Source organism: Bos grunniens, chromosome 15 (genome assembly GCF_055505025.1).
Source record: "Bos grunniens cultivar Pamir isolate PY7600 chromosome 15, Bosgru_T2T1.0, whole genome shotgun sequence".
Lineage (NCBI taxonomy): Eukaryota > Metazoa > Chordata > Mammalia > Artiodactyla > Bovidae > Bos > Bos grunniens.
This window is the reverse complement of record NC_141179.1, coordinates 61,692,780-61,713,285: the sequence shown is the minus strand read 5'-3', so window position 1 is coordinate 61,713,285 and position 20,506 is coordinate 61,692,780. Positions and strand designations below refer to the sequence as shown.

The 20,506-nt window shown below is 43.7% G+C and overlaps 1 protein-coding gene across 17 annotated transcripts in view; it reads left to right on the top strand.

The window, feature by feature from the left end:
- Positions 1-18,589, top strand: part of MPPED2 (metallophosphoesterase domain containing 2) — a 211,636-nt gene extending 193,047 nt beyond the window's left edge. For all 17 annotated transcript variants that reach the window (XM_086338609.1, XM_086338624.1, XM_086338613.1 and 14 more), the window contains 3 exons: positions 8,693-8,808; positions 13,049-13,162; positions 17,193-18,589. In XM_086338609.1, coding sequence (XP_086194735.1) covers positions 8,693-8,808; positions 13,049-13,162; positions 17,193-17,311 — 349 coding nt within the window. In that variant the 3' untranslated portion in view covers positions 17,312-18,589. The remainder of the gene's footprint in view (positions 1-8,692; positions 8,809-13,048; positions 13,163-17,192) is intronic.
- Positions 18,590-20,506: the final 1,917 nt, after the last annotated feature.

Here is a 20,506-nt window from a genome sequence, read left to right as displayed (position 1 = left end):
GCAAGACAGCTTTTTAATTGCATGGGAGAGTAACTTCCAGGCTGCCAAGTGGAGGGACTCAGGGAGGGAGAGGGCTGGCTTCTTAAACAAACTCCAGAGCTGCGGAGAGAAAAGGAAGCAAGGAGGGGAGCGGGGCAGGTGTCTGCCTTTCATCTGGGTGTTCAGGATGACACATCTGGTGCCAAGGAAACTGCTATTTCTAACTGACGGGAAGCTTTGCAGTCAAGGGAGGGCTAAGCTGTCAGGTGAGCCAGAGATCAAGAATTATCATGACAGCTTCATGGCATGTGAAAGGCGCTGTGAAGTGCGGTGTGATTTTAACCAGCGGTGGTTAAATTAGCTTCTCTCGGACCTGATGTGATGTGTAGTCAGAGGGGCTGGTGGCGGCCGGGACTGCCCGGCGTGGAGGAGGTTGCGATTCCGAAGCTCTACCACTTAGAAAAGAAAGGGAATGTGGAAACTGGCTCCTGGTTCCTGAGTTTTGCTTCACAGAGGTGCCAGGCGGCAGTGATGGCTTTAATTAGTAGCGTGTCGATTCCTCCACGGAACCTCTCTGAGCCCCCTTATTATAAATATTCCAGGGACCCAGAGCAACCCCCTTCCTTGAACTTCCCCAATTTAAAATCCTGTCAAAATCTAGCCACCTGTATTTGCCGGCTAAGCAGCCTTGACTAACCGTTTTGCCCTGTGCTCTCACATTCCACGGGATTGTCTATGCAAGACTGAGCCAGCCACCAAGCAAGGGAGTGCCTTTCTGAAAAACTTCCACTCAGACGTGAGCTGAGGAAGTGCCTTTTAATAAGTAGTCAGCCAGAGGAAATCAGGCACTATCTAGCCATCTAGTAACGCTTGCCTGGGCACTGGGGACTCTTCCAGAGTCTGGTGCAGTGGGGTCTAGGGTTTGATGAGCCATAGCTTGGGAAATTCTAGAGAGAAAAAAATAACGTGAGCAATCATGTCTGTACACATGTGTATATATACATCTCACACACTGTCAGTATACAGCATATATAAATTAGAAGCTGCACATTAATATTCTCTGGCAGTTCTCTGCCAAAAGTTTTACATAAATGACATCGTCTCACTTTATCTACTTAGGCAGATATTCTGTTACTTTTTGAAAGTTGAGAAAACTAAGAGTCAGAGAAGCCAGCCGGTGAACAGACCTGGGACTTGAATGTGTATTGTACCTACCGCCTTCAAAACAAGAATGGCTAACTTTTACAAAACCCCCAGGTTCTTGTAGTTTTAAGTGGCACAGCCAACCCTCCAGCTCTTAATTAAATCCGGGTGTTCCCTGAGCTTGCACTTTTCCCCTTTACAGCTTTCATGCAGAATCCCAGCAGATCCCGCCTAGCGCTTCCAGCCCTAATCTCTGCAGGGGGGCACCCAGGCAACTGTCTTCATTAAGAATCCCAAACCTTGGTGATGCACCCTGCCCTGGTCTCATAGCCCTTGGGGAATTGTTGGCACTGCCCAGCACCAGGGCTGTAAACCTGAGTAGCCCATCTGAACTGAACAAGTACCAACTGTTCGTTTCCAAATCCTGCTTTGCTGGGGTGCACCCAGCACCAACTGGAGTTGGTGGGGGAGTGAACGGCCATTCACCTGTCCAAACCTGGGATTTATGCTCCGGCAGCTCCCTTCCGCCCGCCCCACAGGATTGTGTATGGCAAACACACATGACCTTTGCAGCGATTTCATCTCAGCCTGCTTCCAGAGAACAAACCTGTTTTGTATTGACATTGTTCGGAACAAGTTCTGCCTCTGTGAACTCCCATAGCACCTGCCCCTGGACTCTCAGCTCAGAGAGGCCAAGTGCTTGTAATTCTGAGAACAAGGGGGAGGGTGCCTTGACAGCATCTCGAGCGTCCATCCATCTGAGTCTTCGGTCCACTGGCTTCAGGCAGCTGACGACCTCCCCTTCCTTCCAGGACTTTCTGATCCCTGTCTAGGAGGGGCGGTCGCGGGCTCGGATTGGCCCATTGGCAGTGGGGTGCTTTGTGGGGCATTTTCTTACAAGTTGGTTCCCATGTGGCATTTGTTAGTCACAGCTAATTATTAAGTCCTTGGCCAAGGCAGTAGACGTTGTTCCTGTGGATTCTCCCCTCCTCCTCCTTCCCCCTCTTGCCTCCCCATTGCTACAGAACAAAACTCATTGTGGGCCACTGGAGATTGGCTGTGCACACATTTTCCAGTGAACCCCTGATGGGCTTACTGCTGGGGTTTCATGTTTCAGGTTGAAACTCAACTGGATAAAACATTATTCATTGATGCTGACACGGTCAGTCTCCACTCTGTGCGGCTCTTTCTCCCACACTGGACTTGGTCCCTTACAGGCAGTTTAGGTAATTCATTGAGTGCAATTTGCAGCACTTACTCAGAACATAGATAGGCTGCAGAGAGTGATAGAATTTGGTGGTTTTTAGATCACAGAAAGATCATCAAATGCCAGGTTTTGCCAGTTGTGCTCAGAAGTGTAAGTCAGAAAGGAGGAGGGGGTGAGGGAGTGAGCAGGTTTGGAGCCCCTTCCCCCTCAGCAAGAACACCCCTGCGTGTACCTGCTTTGGGGCCTCTGCATAACATTTCTGTAGCCTAAAAGCAATACTGGAGTGGGTAGCCATTCCCTTCTCCAGGGGAATCTTGCCAACCCAGGGATTGAACCCAGGTCTCCTGCATTGCGGGCAGATTCTTTTACCATCTGACCCACCAGGGAAGTCCAAAAGCAGTCCTGAACTCCTGTAATGGCATCCGCCCACTCATTCTTTGCTCAGATGAAGAAACTGGCCCACTGAGGTTCTTTCTCCTATCTAAAGGTCTTGTGTCTTGGTGAATTGATTCCAGAATGCGAATGAGCACACAGCTCTCCCACTTCTATATGTCCCATTTATTGTACCATGCTGGGATAATTCTAGAGCCCATCACTGGGCTGCTTTTCCCATTTATTGGTCACTGTCTTATGGAAAAGGCCTGATCTGGAGGATCCAGAAGAACAGAAAGCATCTAGCATTGTTGAAGTCACACTGAATTTTCACTAAGAGCCGCCTCCATCACGGTGCCATGGAGCCCTCTGCAGTTACGCAATGCACAGCCTCAGAGACTGTATTGATCAGCCTTGTTTATATATGTGAAAGCCAAAATGAAAACTGGGCTGCAAGATTTTAGTTCTGCATTGTGCACAGAGAGAACACAGGCTTTGAAGCCAGCAGATCTGGGTTAAAATCTTGGTTCTGCCTCTTGCCAACTCTGGGAACATGAATAAATGACTGGGCATCACTGATCATCAGGCTTTTTATATAAAAACAGAGCTGATAATACCTAAGGATTATCAAGGATTATTTTTTTCGATATCAAGGATTGTTGATACCAATATCAAGGACTGTTATAAGAAATTATTAATAAATGTAATAGTCTATATAAAGACAAACCCCTATGGAAAGCATATTTCTTTATGTTCATTTAGTTGTGTCCAACTTTCTGCAACCCCATGAACTGTAGCCCACCAGTCTTTTCTGTCCATGGGATTCTTCAGGCAAGAATACTGGAGTGGGTTGCCATGCCCTTCTTAAGGGGATCTTCCCCACCCAGGGATCGAACCTGGGTCTCCCACACTGCAGACAGATTCTTTACTGTCTAAGCCACCAGGGAAGCAAGCATATCAGGGACTTGATAAATGTTCGTTTTCATATAACTTAACCTCTCTCTTGCTCTTGTGCACATACAGGTTTGAGTCAAAAGAAAAGCCAAACATTTTCAAAGTTTACCCTTAACTTGGAACCATCTGGATTTTGTCATAGGCTTAACATTAACCAAATAAAATTTAAGGTATCTCTAGACCGTGGGCCTGTCTTAATCTGTTACAGAGCCCTTGTAAAACTGAGCATTTCGTGGGGGAATATGGCTGTGGGTTTCTAAGAGAAAATTCTATCAGGAAAAACTGGAAAGAGTGTCCCATTCCTTTGACTCTGGAAGCCGCTGGGATACCCTGGGGGTTCAGGGGCTGACTGCCCTCGGACAGACTCCGGCAGTGAAATCAGAGACCCTCATTGTACCAACGACTTGGGTGTGCTTGGGACTCTTTCAAACCCTTCTTTATTCACCATTCAGACAGGACCCATCGGCCCAGAAGCTTGTTTTCAAAATCTAGGATAACAGATGTTTTTGCTTATTTTCCTCTCTCTCATGCCAGAATGCTCACTAAGTCTTCACTGGGTTCTGAACTTGTCTTTTTTTCTCTCTCTCTCTTTACTTTTAAAACAAATCTGGGAAGCAGATCATTATTGTATAATAAAGGGGAAAGATGGGCATCCCAAACTGGCAAAGCTCTGTTTTAGACTCTAATGAAAATATTGAAGATCCTGAAGACAGGCTAGTCCTAGAAGTCAAGAGAGAGCAAGGTTGGCTCATTGAGGTCTGAAAGGGTCACAGACAGTGTGGTTGTGGAAGGACTGTTGATCGAATGTACACTGTGTACCAGGTGAGTCTCAGGCCGCTCGTAATCCATGGATTTTTTTCAAGTATATTTTGTTTGTTTGTTCATTTATTTATTTGACTGTGCTGGGTCTTAGTTGCAGCAGATGAACTCTTAGTTGCAGCAAATGGGATCTAGTTCTCTGACCAGGGATCGAACCCCGCCCCCGCGTTGGGAGCACAGAGTCTTGGCCACTGGACCACCAAGGGAGTCCCTATTTAGTCCCTAGAGTTTATAACTAGACAGTTTGATTAGTTTTCTGTTGCTGTTATAACAGATCATCACAAATTTAGTGGCATAAAACAACATATATTTATTTTTAATATATTTTAAATTGCAGTATAGTTGTACAATATGTTACAGGTGTACAATATAGTCACAATTTTTAAAGGTTATACTCCATTTATAGTTATTATAAAATACTGCCCATATTCCCCATATTGTCCAATACATCCTTGTAGCTCATTTTGCACCTAACCGTTTGTACCTCCTGCTCCCCTCCCTCGGTATTGCACCTCCTTCCTCTCCTCTCCCCTCTGGTAACCACTAACGTGTTCTCTATATCTGGTGAATCTGCTTTCTTTTTTTTTTGTTACATGCCCTAGTTTGTTGTATTTGTTAGATTCCACATTTAAGTGGTATCATACAGTATTTGTCTTTCTGTGCCTGACACTTCATGTGGCATAAAACCCTCCAAATCCATCCATGTTACTGCAAATGTGAAACATTTACTCTCTTTCGTGGCTGAGTAGTAGTCATTGTACATGTATACCGCATCTTCTTTATCCATTTACCTAAGCTGACACATACTTATTACCTCTCAGTCTGTTGGTCAGAAATCTTGACAGTGGTCATGCTGGGCTGAATCCAGGTGTCAACAGGGCTGGACTCCTTTCTGGAGTCTCTGTGAGAGCCTTTGTTTTCTCTCCTTACCTTCTCCAGCTTCTTGACACTGCCCACATTCCTTAGTTTGTGTTCCTCTTCCTTCCTCTTCAAAGCCAGTCATAGCAAGTTGATTGTTTCTTACACTGCATCACTTTAATCTCCTTTGCCTGCCTTCTTCCCTTTTAAGGACTTTGTGCTTTCGCTGACCCACCTAGGTAATCCAGGATCATCTCCACTCCATAGTTTAAGGTTAGGTCCTGAACTCCATTGGCAGACTTTTAATCCCCCTTTGTCATGAAAAGTAATATATTTATAGGCTCCAGGGATTAGGACATGGATATCTTGGGGTGTGGATAATGATTGCCAACCACAGATACATAGGTCATTTACAGGGCTTCTCGGATAGCCCAATCGGTAAAAAATCTACCTGCAATGCAGGAGACCTGGGTTTGATCTTGGGTCGGGAAGATCCCCTGGAGAAGGAAATGGCAATCCACTCCAGTATTCTTGCCTGGGAGATCCCATGGACAGAGGAGCCTGGAGGGCTACAGTCCACGGGATCTGGACTACAGTCCAACAAAAAGTTTGCCACGACTGAGCAATGAACACTAATGACTAAACCACCACCACCATACTAAATACAGTAACTGTATATATTAGAACTATTTTAGTTGCAAGAAACAGGATCTAACTCAAACTAATAAGAAGAAAAGGATTTTGGTGGCTTATATACTTGGAAGAAATTGTGGTTTCCCATGCCAGCAAGATCATCAAGGCACTCTGCTTCTTGGCTTGGCATTCTTTGTGGTGATTTTTTTTTCAACCACAAACTATCTGCATGGTGTAAAATAGCTCCCGGGCAATACTAGACTTCCATACTTCTCAAGTTAGGATCCCAGAAATGAAACCATGACTTGTCTTTTGTTGTTGTTGTTTAGTCAGTAAGTCGTGTCTGACTTTTTGTGACCCCATGGACTGTAGCTCATCAGGCTCCTCTGTCCATGGGATTTCCAGGCAAGAATGAGTTACTGGAGAAGAAAATGGCAATCCACTTTTTACAGATGAGAAAAAAGAAACTGCCTGCCAACGTAGGAGACATTTCCTTCTTCAAGGGATCTCCCCGACCCAGGAATCGAAGCCACATCTCCTGAATTGGCCAGTGGGTCCTTTACCACCGAGCCACCCAAGGAAGCCCTCTCTTTAGGCCGCTCCAACAAAATCCTGAGGATGACTTTCATAGGCAGAAACCATCCCTGTGCACTTCAGCATCTTATAGCTGGATTTCAGAACCATGCAGTTGATGTCCTGTTCTGGTTCAGAGCTCATTTGACTTCAAGCAATAAGACACTCAAACTTGAAAGAATACAGAGGCAGGCTTACTCATGGCAAGAAGTAAATTAATCCAGGTTGCATATGAGAAGGAGAATTGCATGGTGATTAAGAGTCTTGGTTTTGGAATCAGACTGCTTGGGTTTTAGTCTGGTTCATTGGCTGTGTTTACCTGACCGCTCTGTACTTCCATTTTCTCATCTGTAAAATGTGCTTAATAAGAGCACCTATCTCATGAGCTCGTTGTGAGCTTTGAATGTGTTAATACAAATAAAGGACTTAGAGTGGTACCTTGACATGGAGTGAACACTCACTAAATAATGGCTTTAATAATGATGATTGTTATTGAATAGCTATTGTTATTACAAGTAAGTTTTCTGAGGATGGCTTAGGGACTTGGTTAGGAACCAAGTCAGATATTTCCTGGTTTCTCTTTTTCTAGCTGAGGCCACACTGTCTGTTTTCTCTGAAACTTACTCTGAGCCACCTCAGGTGTGGTTCCCACCTTAAGGTGGATCTTCACCAGGCTGTCAGGTGCCATCTTTTCACCTCTGGCCTTGACCATGCATGTGTGTGTTAAGTCGCTTCAATCGTGTCCAACTCTTTGTGAGTCTGTGGACTGTAGCCCACCAGGCTCCTCTGTCCATGGAATTCTCCAGACAAGAATACTGGAGTGGATTGCCATGCCCTCCTCCAGGGGATCTTCTGGACCCAGGGATCGAACCCACAACTCTCACGTCTCCTGCATTGGCAGGCAGGTTCTTTACCACTAGAGCTACCTGGGAAGCCCCTTGACTATGCATGCCCACCCCCAAAAGAATGATGGCTAAGTGTTTCTGAGTGCAGAGTCTTGAGAGTCACTGATTAGTCTAACCCATGATTGACTTTAAATAGTCATGCCCCCATTTTATTAGCTGTAACAAACCAGGCGCCCTTGTACACAGGGTTACCTCTTTCAGTGGGCATGGACGGGGCAGCTTAAGCTGAAGGGAAAAGTTGGGCTTAGCCAGGAAACTGACCAACTTGTCTTTGATGTGTATACCCTAGTAAATTAGAATTTTCCTGCAGCACAAAAGAGAATTGGTTTTGAAAAACAACGGTTCCATCTAGATGTTTGGGAACAGGACAGCACTGGGCATGGTTTGGTGCCGATGTGATTTAGTCTGTCGTATTTACAGAAGAAAAATGATCATTCTCCCATTGTTATAAATGATAGAGACATTTTCAGCTCCAGTTAGAAACCCTCATTGGATGGACGAAGACACCATCATTTCGATGTAGAGCATCAATCTCAGAAACTCATTCCTAGAGCAGACATCCCTGAGAGGGTGGAATGCATGCATTTGGTGTCAGGAGAATGGATTCCAGAGTGACCAAGAATGTCCCCAGAAGTCTTCCTTTCGGTGATGGGGAAAAATTCCACATTGAGTTTTTGTTCCCTGTGTCCCTTCTCACCTTTCAGAGCCCCCCGCCTCCCAACTTTTTTCAGCATTCTCAGTCCAGGATGTTCAAAACATCTCATAAGTGCACAGGTTTCTGCTTTCAGAGCGCTTGTCTATTTCTCCAAGAATTTCAGTAAGAATCTGGCGAAGCCCTTCCATAGTGATGGTGAGGAAGAAGGGAGAGTGATGAAATTTCTTAGCCTTGAGACACTATAGCAAGAGTGGATAGGCTTCAGATCTGGGTTGGGCATCTTTCGGAAGCACTGAGATTTGGGGGAAGACAAAGCATTGTTAAGATTTTGATAGAGGTCTGCTGGGAAAGTCTCCACTGGAAAGGCTCTTGTGCCCCTTTCTAGTTGAACAATTCATAGGCTCCACACTTGATTTTCAGATGCACTGGTTTTGAAGCAGTCAACAAAAAAGCATCCTGCTGCCAGGGCCAACCATCAAAAAGAGAAAAGAGAGCAATGCAAACCATAGGGGAATGAATGTGTGAGAGAGAAATCGTGTAGAGCGGACATGTGGCTCTGCTGGCCTGATACCATGTACATTATCTCCCCCAAAGGACCCCGTGGTTTAATGGATGGGGCTTTAACCTGCCCAGAGGTCAATCTCTGCTGGACAAGTGGAACCTCATCCCCGAGGGCATTGACATACTCATGACACACGGACCTCCTCTAGGTAAGTGAAGCAAAGGTGTCCTTTCGTTATCTGTGATGCCTTTTTTCCCAAGCATAATGACTAATGCTTCAGGGACATAATCATTTTCCTCAAAAAAAAAAAAAAAAGTGATCGAAAAAAGAAAAGTCAATGTCTTTAAAGAAACCCAGTATGATAATTAAACTCAGCAGTTCTGCTGGGCTTACAGGTGTTCTTGAAATTAAATTTTTTGATTTAGTCAACTCAGGAAAAAATCAAATGAGCATAGAGCACCACAGTCCTTTGAGCTTGATCATTTATTTTAAGAACTGTATTCACTTTGGAGTGAGGGGGTGGGGTGGGGAATGGAAGGAAGACACAGACCTCCCAATCACAGGGCTTTTGAATGGTAATGAAATGATGGAATCTTTCATTCAAAGGAACTCATTTTCCTTTTCCTTGTAATAGTGGAACCTAGGAGAGCTTTAAAAGTTTAACACTGAGCTAATTATACAGGAAAAGAATCTTTTTACTCTCTCTTTTTTTAAGCCAAAGTGTTAAGTAAGGACTTATGGTGGCTCAGACGGAAAAAAAAAAATTGCCTGTAATGTGGGAGACCTGGGCTCAATTCCTGGATCTCCTGGAGGAGGGCATAGCAACCCACTCCACTATTCTTGCCTGGAGAATCCCCATGAACAGAGGAGCCTGGTGAGCTACAGTCCATGGGGTCGCAATGAGTTGGACACGACTGAGCGACTAAGCACAGCACAGTATGTTGAACCTTACTTAAAGATGCTGGATCTTATAGATACAGTGAAGCTGCATCCAGGTTTAGATTGCCAATATGCACCATAGCTACCTTCAGTTACCCAGACTATGGGCCAGAAGATGATTATTTGACTTACATAATTATCTTCTAATGATTCGTGTGCTTGTTAGTGGTTTGGTTTAGCCACAGAATATTTTTCAAACAGGTTTTGTTGTTGTTTAGTCACTAAGTTGTGTCTGACTCTCGACCCCATGGACTATAGCCAACCAGGCTCCTCTGCCCCTGGGATTCCTCGGGCAAGAATATTGGAGTGGGTTGCCATTTCCTTCTCCAGGGGATCTTCCCAGCCCAGGAACTGAACCCACATCTCCTGCTTGGCAGGCAGATTCTTTACTGCTGAGCCACCTGGGAAGCCCCTTTTCAAACAGGACCACCACCCTGATCCTCTCATCTACTGAGTGTCTATTATGCTGGCACAGCCTTGTCACACAAAGATATTCTCAGACAATCCAGATGTTTCCTTTATAGTAGGAGAGTTTCCTTTTTAAAAAAAATTGTATTAAAAACCAGATACCATGAAATCTATCGTCTTAAATTGTTAAATGTTCAGTTCTAAGAAAGTTTTCTTGATCCTCTTGGTTTGGAGAGAGGGGGAAAACAATGCAAAAATGAATGATTTTTGTAACTTTTTCCCTGTGGTTTGGGGTTGTTGTCCATGTCACTTCCCTCCTCTGTCAACCTGAAAAATAAAAAATACCTAACACATATCCCCCAATGTGAATTTAATCTTCATGGATGTTACCCCCTCCCCACCCACACCGCTTAGTGCTGCCTTCCTGCCCCGACAAGGGAAGTGCTGTGTGTTTCACAAAGAAACAGCGGAAGGGAGGACCAGGGCACGAGCCACGGTGGCACATTTTCATAAAGAGGAGTGAAGGGAAATAAGACAAGGAGCCAGTTCTGTTGCAGATGGGGAATTTATACAGATTTGCACAAGATCAGCACTTCCCTACTTTTCAAAGCTTCAGAATCTCCATCCCTGTGGTTTTTCCCTACCCCACCCCCACCTTCTCCGTACTTTACATGGTTATACTTATCAGTAACCTTTATCAAGTCATAAGTAATTAATTTCCCTGTTTTGCAATCATTGGAGACTAAGTCATTAAATTGTTGGCTAAGTATTCTGCTCAGCGTGATTTAAATAGAGAGACACTATAGAGACCAAATCCTAGCCAACTCGATCCTTTCCCTGAGTAACCTAGTTAGGTCTGGACTTGATCCTCTTAAGGCTGCTTACTGTCAGGGACTTCGACATCCTCAGCATAGAAATGTTTACATGCCTGAAGTATTATTTGGAAAATAACTTCGAACAGAACAATTGATTTGTTGTTAACAAAGTCATTAGCTTTGGTACAAAAGCAAGTGGCAGTCAGTCTGAATTCTGGCCTCCAAAGAATTCATACATTCCAGAAACTCTTTTTCTTTTTTTAATTAATTTTATTGGCGTATAGTTGCTTTACAATATCGTGTTGGTTTCTTCTGTGCAACAAAGTGAATCAGCTACACATATACATCTGTCTCTTTGGGGGAAGATTTCCTTCCCATTTAGGTCACCACAGAGCACTGAGTAGCATTTCCTGTGCTATACAGTAGGTTCTCATTAGTTATCTATTTTATACATAGTATCAGTACTGTATATATGTTAATCCCAACCTCCCAATTCATCCCACCCCCATCCGGGAACTCTTAAGAAAGAGGCTACCATCCCTCTCTTTGTAGTAAAGTTGGAGTAACTTAGAGAGTGGCTGTGCGTGTAGCAGAGTAAGATCTATATCAGAGAGTTCCAAAATGTTAGTGAAAGTCGCTCAGTCGTGTCTGACTCTTTGCGACCCCATGGACTATACAGTCCATGGAATTCTCCAGGCCAGAATACTGGAGTGAGTAGCCTTTCCCTCTTCCAAGGGGATCTTCCCGACCCAGGAGTTGAACCGGGGTCTCCTGCACTGGAGGCGGATTCTTTACCAACTGAGCTATTACAGAAGCTCTATTAATAAAAAGCCAGGCAAAGTTTTCATTAGGTAAAGCTGAACATTAATCAGTGTAGTTAACTGGGAATTCTTGTGAACATTCTGGGCTAGGAGGTAGGAGGCGGATATGGGAATTGGCCTTGAATCTTTTCCTCTTAAGAAAGGAACCGTGACACATGGGACTTCATTATTATGATACCAGCAAGACACTTTCTCAGGTGATTATATATGAAATGAGATGTTTTCCCTCTTCAAAAAAAAAAAAAAATCCATGAGGGAATATGCCAATCACTGTGGATTAAAGTTTTTCCTCTAATTAGCAAAGTTTTGAAATCTCTGATTGAATTTTTTATAGGGCCCCTTGCTTATATTCCACGCTTTTCCATATTCTCTGGCCATTCCCCAGTCAGCATGTCTTTATAGAGATGTTAAAACTTCATTTCTACTATTTTGCCAAACAAAGTGGAGTGAGCTGGCCTCTCCCTTTCTGACTGATCAGTTCTGAGTGGCAGAAATCACCTAATGGAGCAATGGTGTGTGTTCCCACTGATTATGACTTAGCCTTTTGGCCTGTCTGCTTTCCTAACACCCCATCCCACTGAGGCGATTGGATTCCATTCTGGGCCATAATCATTCAGTAGCTGACTTTTGCTATAATTGACGTCAGTTTTTATGGATTTTCTGCATTAGACATAGAACTAAGTGGCTTTTACTTAAAGGTAGTCCATCAGCCCCAGCTTACTGCATTGCCACCACAGGGTCACCATGGTTGCCCGGTTGCTAGAGAGGAGACCAGAGGAAGAGCTTGGCATTCCCAAGCGTGGGTCATCAGGAACCACCAAGGGTTAAGAGTTGATGTGTTTAAAGTGAACAAGGACTTCCCTAGCGGTCCAATGGTTAGGACTCTGTACTTCCACTGCAAAGGGGCATAGATTCAATCCCTGGTTGGGGAACTCTAAGATTCCACATGCCACACTGTGCTGCCAAAGATAAAAAATGATAATAAAAATAAAGAGAACAAGATATCTTGTGGCCAGTTTATAGGAAGTCCCTCCTAGCCCTTCTTCTTTAAAGTCTACATCTTGGAAGTAGACTGCTCTAAGAGAGCTATAATTTAAAAAAGAAAGCAACTGAATTGAGAGAAAAAGAGAGAGTATGGGACTGCCGGGAATAAATGTCATTGGGCCCATGAAGAAGATTTGAAGCCCATGGCTGAATAAATCAAATCCCTCACAGGGAGGGGGGAAAAAATGTTAATTAAGGGAAGGAAAAAAATGGAAACCAAAAAAAAAATTTTTTTTCAAGATCCTAAAGAAGACAAAGTGACGAGTGAAAAGTTCCTTAAAAGCCATTGTAAGCTTTAATGGGGAGGCTAGGATTACAGATAATGTAATAAACCTTCTGTGAGTTATGGCTTCCTGAAAGTCTAAATGAAACCTTACCTGAAGACAGAAAATTAAGAGTATTGATTGCATTTTACCCTTAGGTTTTCGAGACTGGGTTCCAAAGGAGCTTCAGAGAGTGGGCTGCGTGGAGCTTTTAAACACAGTCCAGAGGCGAGTCCGGCCCAAACTCCATGTGTTTGGTGGAATCCATGAAGGTAAGACCAGAAGAAAGGGGTTCACAACATTATGAGTCATTAGCCATGATCTCATTCCACAGCAGAGACCTTAGTTACCGGGAATAACTGGAGTGGTGGTTGCCAAACTCTACCTGTGGAATGCTTTCAATGAGATGAAATGTTATGAGAAACACTTGCATATAAAGCTGAGAAGTATTTTGTGGAGAACTGCTCTCTTGTAAGCGGAACGTGTGTGCTCAGTCACTCAGTCGTGTCCAACTCTTTGCGACTCCATAGACTGTAGCCCACCAGTCTCCTCTGTCTATCGAGGTTCTCCAGGCAATACTAGAGTGGGTTGCCATGCCCTCCTCCATAAACAGTAAGAAACCGAATCTGGTCCACCTTTTGGGAAACCCATCACTAACCCCAGATGACTTCTGGAATCTCAGGGCTCTGATGAAGAGTGGTTGATAACCACTATTGCAGAGCAGCACAGATGGAATAAAGGACAGATTTTCTCTTTAAGAGCATTAGAAGAAATGGCCTGGATTTTAGACTAAATAATGTCCTTGGCCTCTTCCTACCTGTAAATATTATACAAGACTTTCTCCAAAAAATATTAATAACTTTGTACATGCAATGAAAGATATAGAACTGAAGTGGTGGAACCTACACATTTGTAGGTAGACTTTTCCTTACTAAAGCTCAGAAAACCATTTCAGACTTCTCAGAAATCATCCGTGCTTTTAGTTGGGGCTGAGGTTAAACAGCATAATTAAATCTCCCCTAGATGGGAACTGGTCAAGTTGCTGTTTTCTGCCTTTCAGGGTAAGCTGTGAAGTCAAGTTCACAGAATCTGAAAGCCTCGCTGGAGGCCCTAGATTTTCTCTCTCCTCCCTTTTTCAAACCAGGGGTCCGTGGGCCTTGGGACAGACCGGCCTTAGGTTTTGTGGTTGTACCATCGTCTCCTGGTTACATATGTTTGTGTGCAATGAGTGTGTGTATGTGAGCAGCCTCCATATTCACTCACTCACGGCTGTTACTCTGAGTTATTTATGAACCTGCAGGTGAGGAATTTAGGCCTGGCACTGTGAAAAACCAAAGTTTGCTTTGCAAAGTCCTCAATCCAGTGGCTTCCTGGCTAGGTGGGTAATAAACAGCATATTGAAAATCATCCTACTGGGGCCAGAGAAAATCCAGCTTGCTCCGAGTGTAGGCACGAGCTGTGTAGATGGAGAGCAAGGGTCCAGCTCCCTGAGAGCGGATACCATCCTGCCCCGACTTTGAGCCACACTCTTTGGAAAGGAGGGCACTTCTCTAAGGCCTGATACGGGCTGGGAGTAGAGGAAGGATGGAAGATCATGTCTAAATAGCATTTCTGGGGGGCAGTCATGCATTTCTGCATCCTCACCTATAAGTTTGCATTTTATCCTTTTTAAAAAAATCACTAATTAGCTTTAAAGTAGCCAGACAGTTGGGGAATTCCACTGAAGTCCCCAAATAATAAACTTGCTTAAAAGGAAGGAGATCATATTCAAATAAACTTGTCTCGCTTTTATTCGTTTAAGACAGCTGAAGAGGGCAGAGAGAGGGCAAATACCAGCCTCTTGATGGAGAGAGATAACAAGACTTTATGACCCCAGAACTAAACAGTGCACATTTTAAATGCTTCTTTTCTTTTCTTAAGAGATTTTTTCCATTGACCCTCATTAAGCTCTCCACAGGCTTATTTAGAGAAATTTTAGCAAATGGAAGGGGAAAAAAAAGCCTTATCAGTTATTTGTATAAGTCCTGATAAATTTCTTTTTCACAAATGTAGTCTTGTGTGCCATAAGAACCTGATACCGACATAGAATTACAAACTTAATTACAGAGGCTGTAAGACAAAATATAAGGTATCCAGGGACGTGTGCGAATCTGCAAACGTGCTAAAAATTTCAACATGTTGAAATTCATAAGAGATATGAATATACATACCAAAGGCCCAGAGAAACTTGCTTAGCTTTCTTCTCATAGGTCACAAGAGATTTATACTGCCGATGGGAAGTGTTTTTGCTTGAGCCAGTGTCCAGTGGTGTAAGAAGTGTAGGAAGCAGTGTCCTGTGGTGGTATCTCTCCAGACCACTTGGACATTTGATTATTTCTTGTTTAGTTCCTAAGTTGTGTCCGATTCTTTGCGACCCCAAGGATGCTAGACCACCATCCTCCTTTGTCCATAGGATTTGCCAGGCAAGATTACTGGAGTGGGTTGCCATTTCCTTCTCCAGGGGATATTCCTGACCCAGAAGTTGAACCCAAGTCTTCTGCATTACAGGCAGATTCTTCACTGCTGAGCTACCCAGGAAGACCCCAGATATTTGATTATAACTGATTCTTTTGAATAAAATGGAACTCAGCATCAAAGTCACACAATTCAAGTAAGAAAATGTTGACTAAAAAGATGCACAACGTGAGAGTTTTGAGTTAAGTTTTATTTGGGGCAAAATGAGAACTGCAGCCTGGGAGACAGCACCTCGGATAACTGAGAAACTGTTCCAAAGAGGTAGTAGAGGAACGTCAATATATAAGATTTTGGTGAAGGGGGCATTCAGTGCAATCAAGCATTTACTTTATAAAAGCTTTTCTGCTAGTCACGAGGAGCTAATGTCACCATGAAGGGATTTAGTACTTTTCTAGATATGAAGAGATGCAAGGGTTGGGGTTGATATAGTCAAAGCTATGGTTTTTCCAGTAATCATGTACAGATGTGAGAGATGGACCATAAAGAAGGCTGAGCACTGAAGAATCGATGCTTTGAAATTGCGCTGTTGGAGAAGACTCTTTTGAGAGTCCCTTAGACTGCAAGGAGATCCAACCAGTCCATCCTAAAGGAAATCAGTCCTGAATAGTACTGATGCTAAAGCTCCAATACTTTGGCCACCTGATGCGAAGAGCTGACTCATTAGAAAAGACCCTCATGCTGGGAAAGATTGAAGGTGGGAGGAGAAGGGGAAAACAGTGGATGAGATGGTTGGATGGCATCACCGACTCGATGGATATGAGTTTGAGCAAACTCCCAGAAATGGTGAAGGGCAGGGAAGCCTGGAGTGCTGCAGTCCATGGTTCACAAAGAGTTGGACACGACTGAGCAACCGAACAACAGAGGATTGGGGTCATGAAATCAGTTCCTGAAAATATCTTAACTATCTAAAGACCTGTTCCACCAGTTTCCCTGGAGCACAGACTGCCTCACTCTCCATCCTGACCTGCCTTCAGGGCATGTTGAAAGTCAACAGCTACAGCAACACAGGATTCCATCTCCACAGAGGCAGATGGCAAATGCCCTTGGCAAGCACCAATTTGTAGGTGACAGTAAGATCACTTAGTGTTGGAATTTCCCTGATGGTCTAGTGGCTAGGATTCTGGCACTTCCAATGCAGGGGCCCCAGGTTTGATTCCTGGTCAGGGAACTAGATCCCACATGCCACAACCAAAGATCCTGCATGCTGCAACTAAGACCCAGCGGAGCCAAATAAATTAACTCATTTTGAAAAGATAACTTATTGTTAACTTTCATTGGGGCAGTTTAGAGCTTATTTTATAAATAAGGAAGCTAGGAATTCATGTCTCTTAACTCCCAGTGCTATACCCTGCGTGAGTCTCACCTGTCTTGAAGCCCATTTGGGTTTGAGTGAAGGATGTGTTTGCCCCCTTGAGGAGTTTATGTTACTCATCTTCTTCCCTGGAACTCAATAGTTAATACAGGGCTTTGAAATGAAAATCACATTTGAAACAAGAGGGAAAAAAATGTTTTTTCTTTATTCTCACTAGTAAAGAAATCACAGCCTCTCTTCTACAAATCGAGTGTTGAAATAAATTACACGGAATCACTTTTCTTTGAAGTAGAGGATTCCCCCTTTAAAGAAAATAAAATCGGGAGGCAGCTTCTGAAAGCTGTAACAGGGGCTCCACTGAATTTCATCTCACTGCCCACTGGCAAAGACTTTTTTGTTTTCCTTGGCTGATAGTCCTGCACGGAGTCACCAGCATTTGTATATTTCACAGTAAGTGTGACACTCTCTCTCCACAGGTTACGGCATTATGACCGACGGTTACACGACGTACATCAATGCCTCAACGTGTACAGTCAGCTTTCAACCGACCAACCCTCCAATTATATTTGACCTTCCAAACCCACAGGGTTCCTGAAGCTCCAAACACCCAATTGGAATGTGAGGGAAGGTCTAAAAAAACTGCCATTTTTTCTAATTATAAACTTACATTCTCTTCCTTGTTTATTTCCAGATCCTGTGAGTTCTTTTTGTAAATTGCTGGAACATGAGTGATGCTAGAGGTTATGCTTCTTCTTCCTTTTTTTTTAAATGGGGCATCCATTTGGAATCAAAAGAGCGTTGTCAATTTGTAAAATGACTTCCGTTTTCTCAAAGGCCACGCCATTGTAAATTGTTAGTGTTCGCCAAAGGGCAGCCAAGCTTTCTTTTGAAAAGGTGACAAAAGTCTTATTTTAATATGCTTTAAGCTGGAAAAAAAAAAAAGAAAAGAAATAAAGCAGGTAGGCAGTGTTTTAAAAACCACCCAGATTTGCACAACAGTTTAAGAGTATTGTTTGAAGTATTTTATTTTTATGATGTTTGTTGTTGTTGTTTTTCTTGGGAATGCTTCTTTTTTGCAGACGTGGCCCAGATTTAGAGCAATCTTTGCAACAAAAGTAGGCGTGGAAAAGACTTCCCTTCACACTCTCACTATAAAGCAAGCTGTGTCAAGGGAAAAAAACAGCTCTCGTTTAGAGGATGGCTTAGCTAGTGAGATCCATATTGTGGTGATACAAGGTCTCATCGTTTGTTTGTTTCTTTTAAATTATTTTAGCTTTAAAAATATGGAAATGGAATCTGTCAAGAGCAGGTATTTCATGCAGTTAAAAAAAAAAAAACAAGCGTGCAGACTCCTTTTCAATATGGGTTTATATATATAAATATTTTTTGTGTATTATGACTAAGTTAGGGGTTTAATATTGCCAAGGACAGTACAACTGTAAAGGGATGCTTGATCGTGGAGCATCAGAAGTCCGAAGGAGCTGACGCATGTTCTCAGAACTCAAGGTCTTAAAGAGCTTGAGTTAAATCTAGGTACACTCGCAGGCGTGTATAGATTTAAACGGATGCAATGGAAGCTAACTAAAATAAGGCTTAGTTGTCCTTTATATTTAAATGCCCTGAATTGCCTCCTTACGTCCTCCTCCCTCCCCACCCCCCATTTTGCACTGTGTGTTTTGATGCAATCTTCGCTAGCACAAAATATTGTCGCTAATAGTCCTTTCTGTTTTCCCATTGTAAATGCTGTCGAGCTTTATTCTATTTTATGTTATCTTGTTAATGACATTTAGGAAAGCAGTTGTTTCTTTAAATTTATTGTGATATTCTATATCTAGCGGCCTTTATATGCAAATAAAATTGCAAGATTTTTAAATCTGTGCTGTTTGGAGGGTTGTGCTGGTGGGAGGGTGGTAGTTTAGTCCTGGGGAAAGAGGGATTTATTCATATGCAACATTGGTACTCCCTTTCAGAGGAATTAGAATAAGTGACTTTTTTTTTTTTTTTCAGATTTTCAATAAATTTTTATTACCTTCCGTTCACAGGCTGGCAGGTAGATCGATAAGGCACTCAGTGTACTCTTTCCTTCCATCATGCTGTCATCTATCTTGCTGTAGATTTCAGAGGGTGAGGATTTAGTCTTTAGCTATTGTAATGTCTATAGGAACAGAGGGACTGTGCAGAAGAGGGACTGTTGTGGACATGTGTGTGGGAATGAGAAGACAAACCAGTGGGTAACGGAGTAACCCGTGCGTGATCCCTTTTGTCCCCAGGAGCAGTCACCATCCCCCCCCTTACTTTTTTTTAAAAATAAGTAATGTCCACCACTAGAATCCCTGGAGGAGGAAAAGGCAACCCACTCCAGTATTCTTGCCTGGGAAACCCCATGGACAGAGGAGCCTGGCAGGCTATAGTCCATGGGGTTGCAAAGAGTCAGACATGACTTAGAGACTGGGCACGCGCACACTAGAATGTTGCAGCAGCCAGGAGGCAGCAGGGGGCCGGGTGGGGAAAACCATATTACGTCTTTTTTATTTTCTCTGGAAGAGCCATTAAAGAAAAGCAGCGTGATCTTGAATCTGCAATATATCCCGTACATCTGCATTCCAGTGCCTGTTGGATTGTAGCATTCTAACACATCCTCCTCCCTTCCTACCCACGAGGCATCCTTTGGTATAATCCACAAAAAGAATTCTTGGATTTCAGTACCAACAAATTATAGAGAATGTCCTAGGCCAGAATTCTGGCTCAGAGTCATACTGTTAATACTCATGAAGTGTCTTGGGTGGCCACCCAGAGCCAAAAGTGGTCCATGACCTTAGTAGCTGAGATGTGCTGTGGAGGTTAACCATACTTCCTTGACCTACTGCATCAGCAGAAGAGGGTGGTGATTTCAGGCTCATTCCCCGGGTGCTGAACTGAGCGTTGACCAAATGGGAATTTCAGCTGGTTACAGTGTAAGGAGTTAGGCCCAGACTTCTGGAAAAGCAGGCTCTCCAGAGACAGGTGGATGATCGCGATGACAAGTGTGCGTGCCCAGCCCTTGAGAGCACGTCTGGACACTAATTAAGCTAAGCACTTACTAAAATTGCTTTCCATTGTGTGGGGGCAGGAAGCAGCCCAGTCTGTTAATCTATGGGGTGGACTGGCTCAGACAGAGCTTCCTTCAGCCGGTCCAGGTTCACCATTCCATATGTGTGAACTGCCTCCGGGGGGCCCAGGATGACTGTCCCAAGGCCAGACGTTTTCTCCGCTGGGCCTTATAACAAGGAAACATCAGAAATAGATTAGACATTGTGCGCTTTCTATCCTTCTGTAACCAGGCTCTCTGCTGAGTCGGTTTCCTATTTTGTTTCTGTTGTTATTCAGTTGCCAACTCGTGTCTGACTCTTTGCAACCCCATGGACTGTAGCACGCCAGGCTTCCCTGTCCTTCACTATATCCTGGAGTTTGCTCAAATTCATGTCCATTGAGTCAGTGAGGGTAGCCAACCATCTCATCCTCTGCTGCCCCCCTCTTCTTTTGCCTTCAGTCTTCCCCAGCATCAGGATCTCAGAATTCTGGGAGAGGTTACATAAGCCCCACTTTTTAGATAGGAAACTGAGACTCCAAAAGTTAAATCACTTTCCCTAGGAAAATGGAAGCTTCAAATTCATTCCCTAGGGAAATGGAAGGTCTCTTTGACTCTCTAGTCAATTCCCTGTTCATCACCCTACCTCTAGGACAGAAAGGAGAATGCTGTCCAAGAGCTGATAGAAGACTGATGGGGCCGCGGGATACTCCCTTTCCCTCA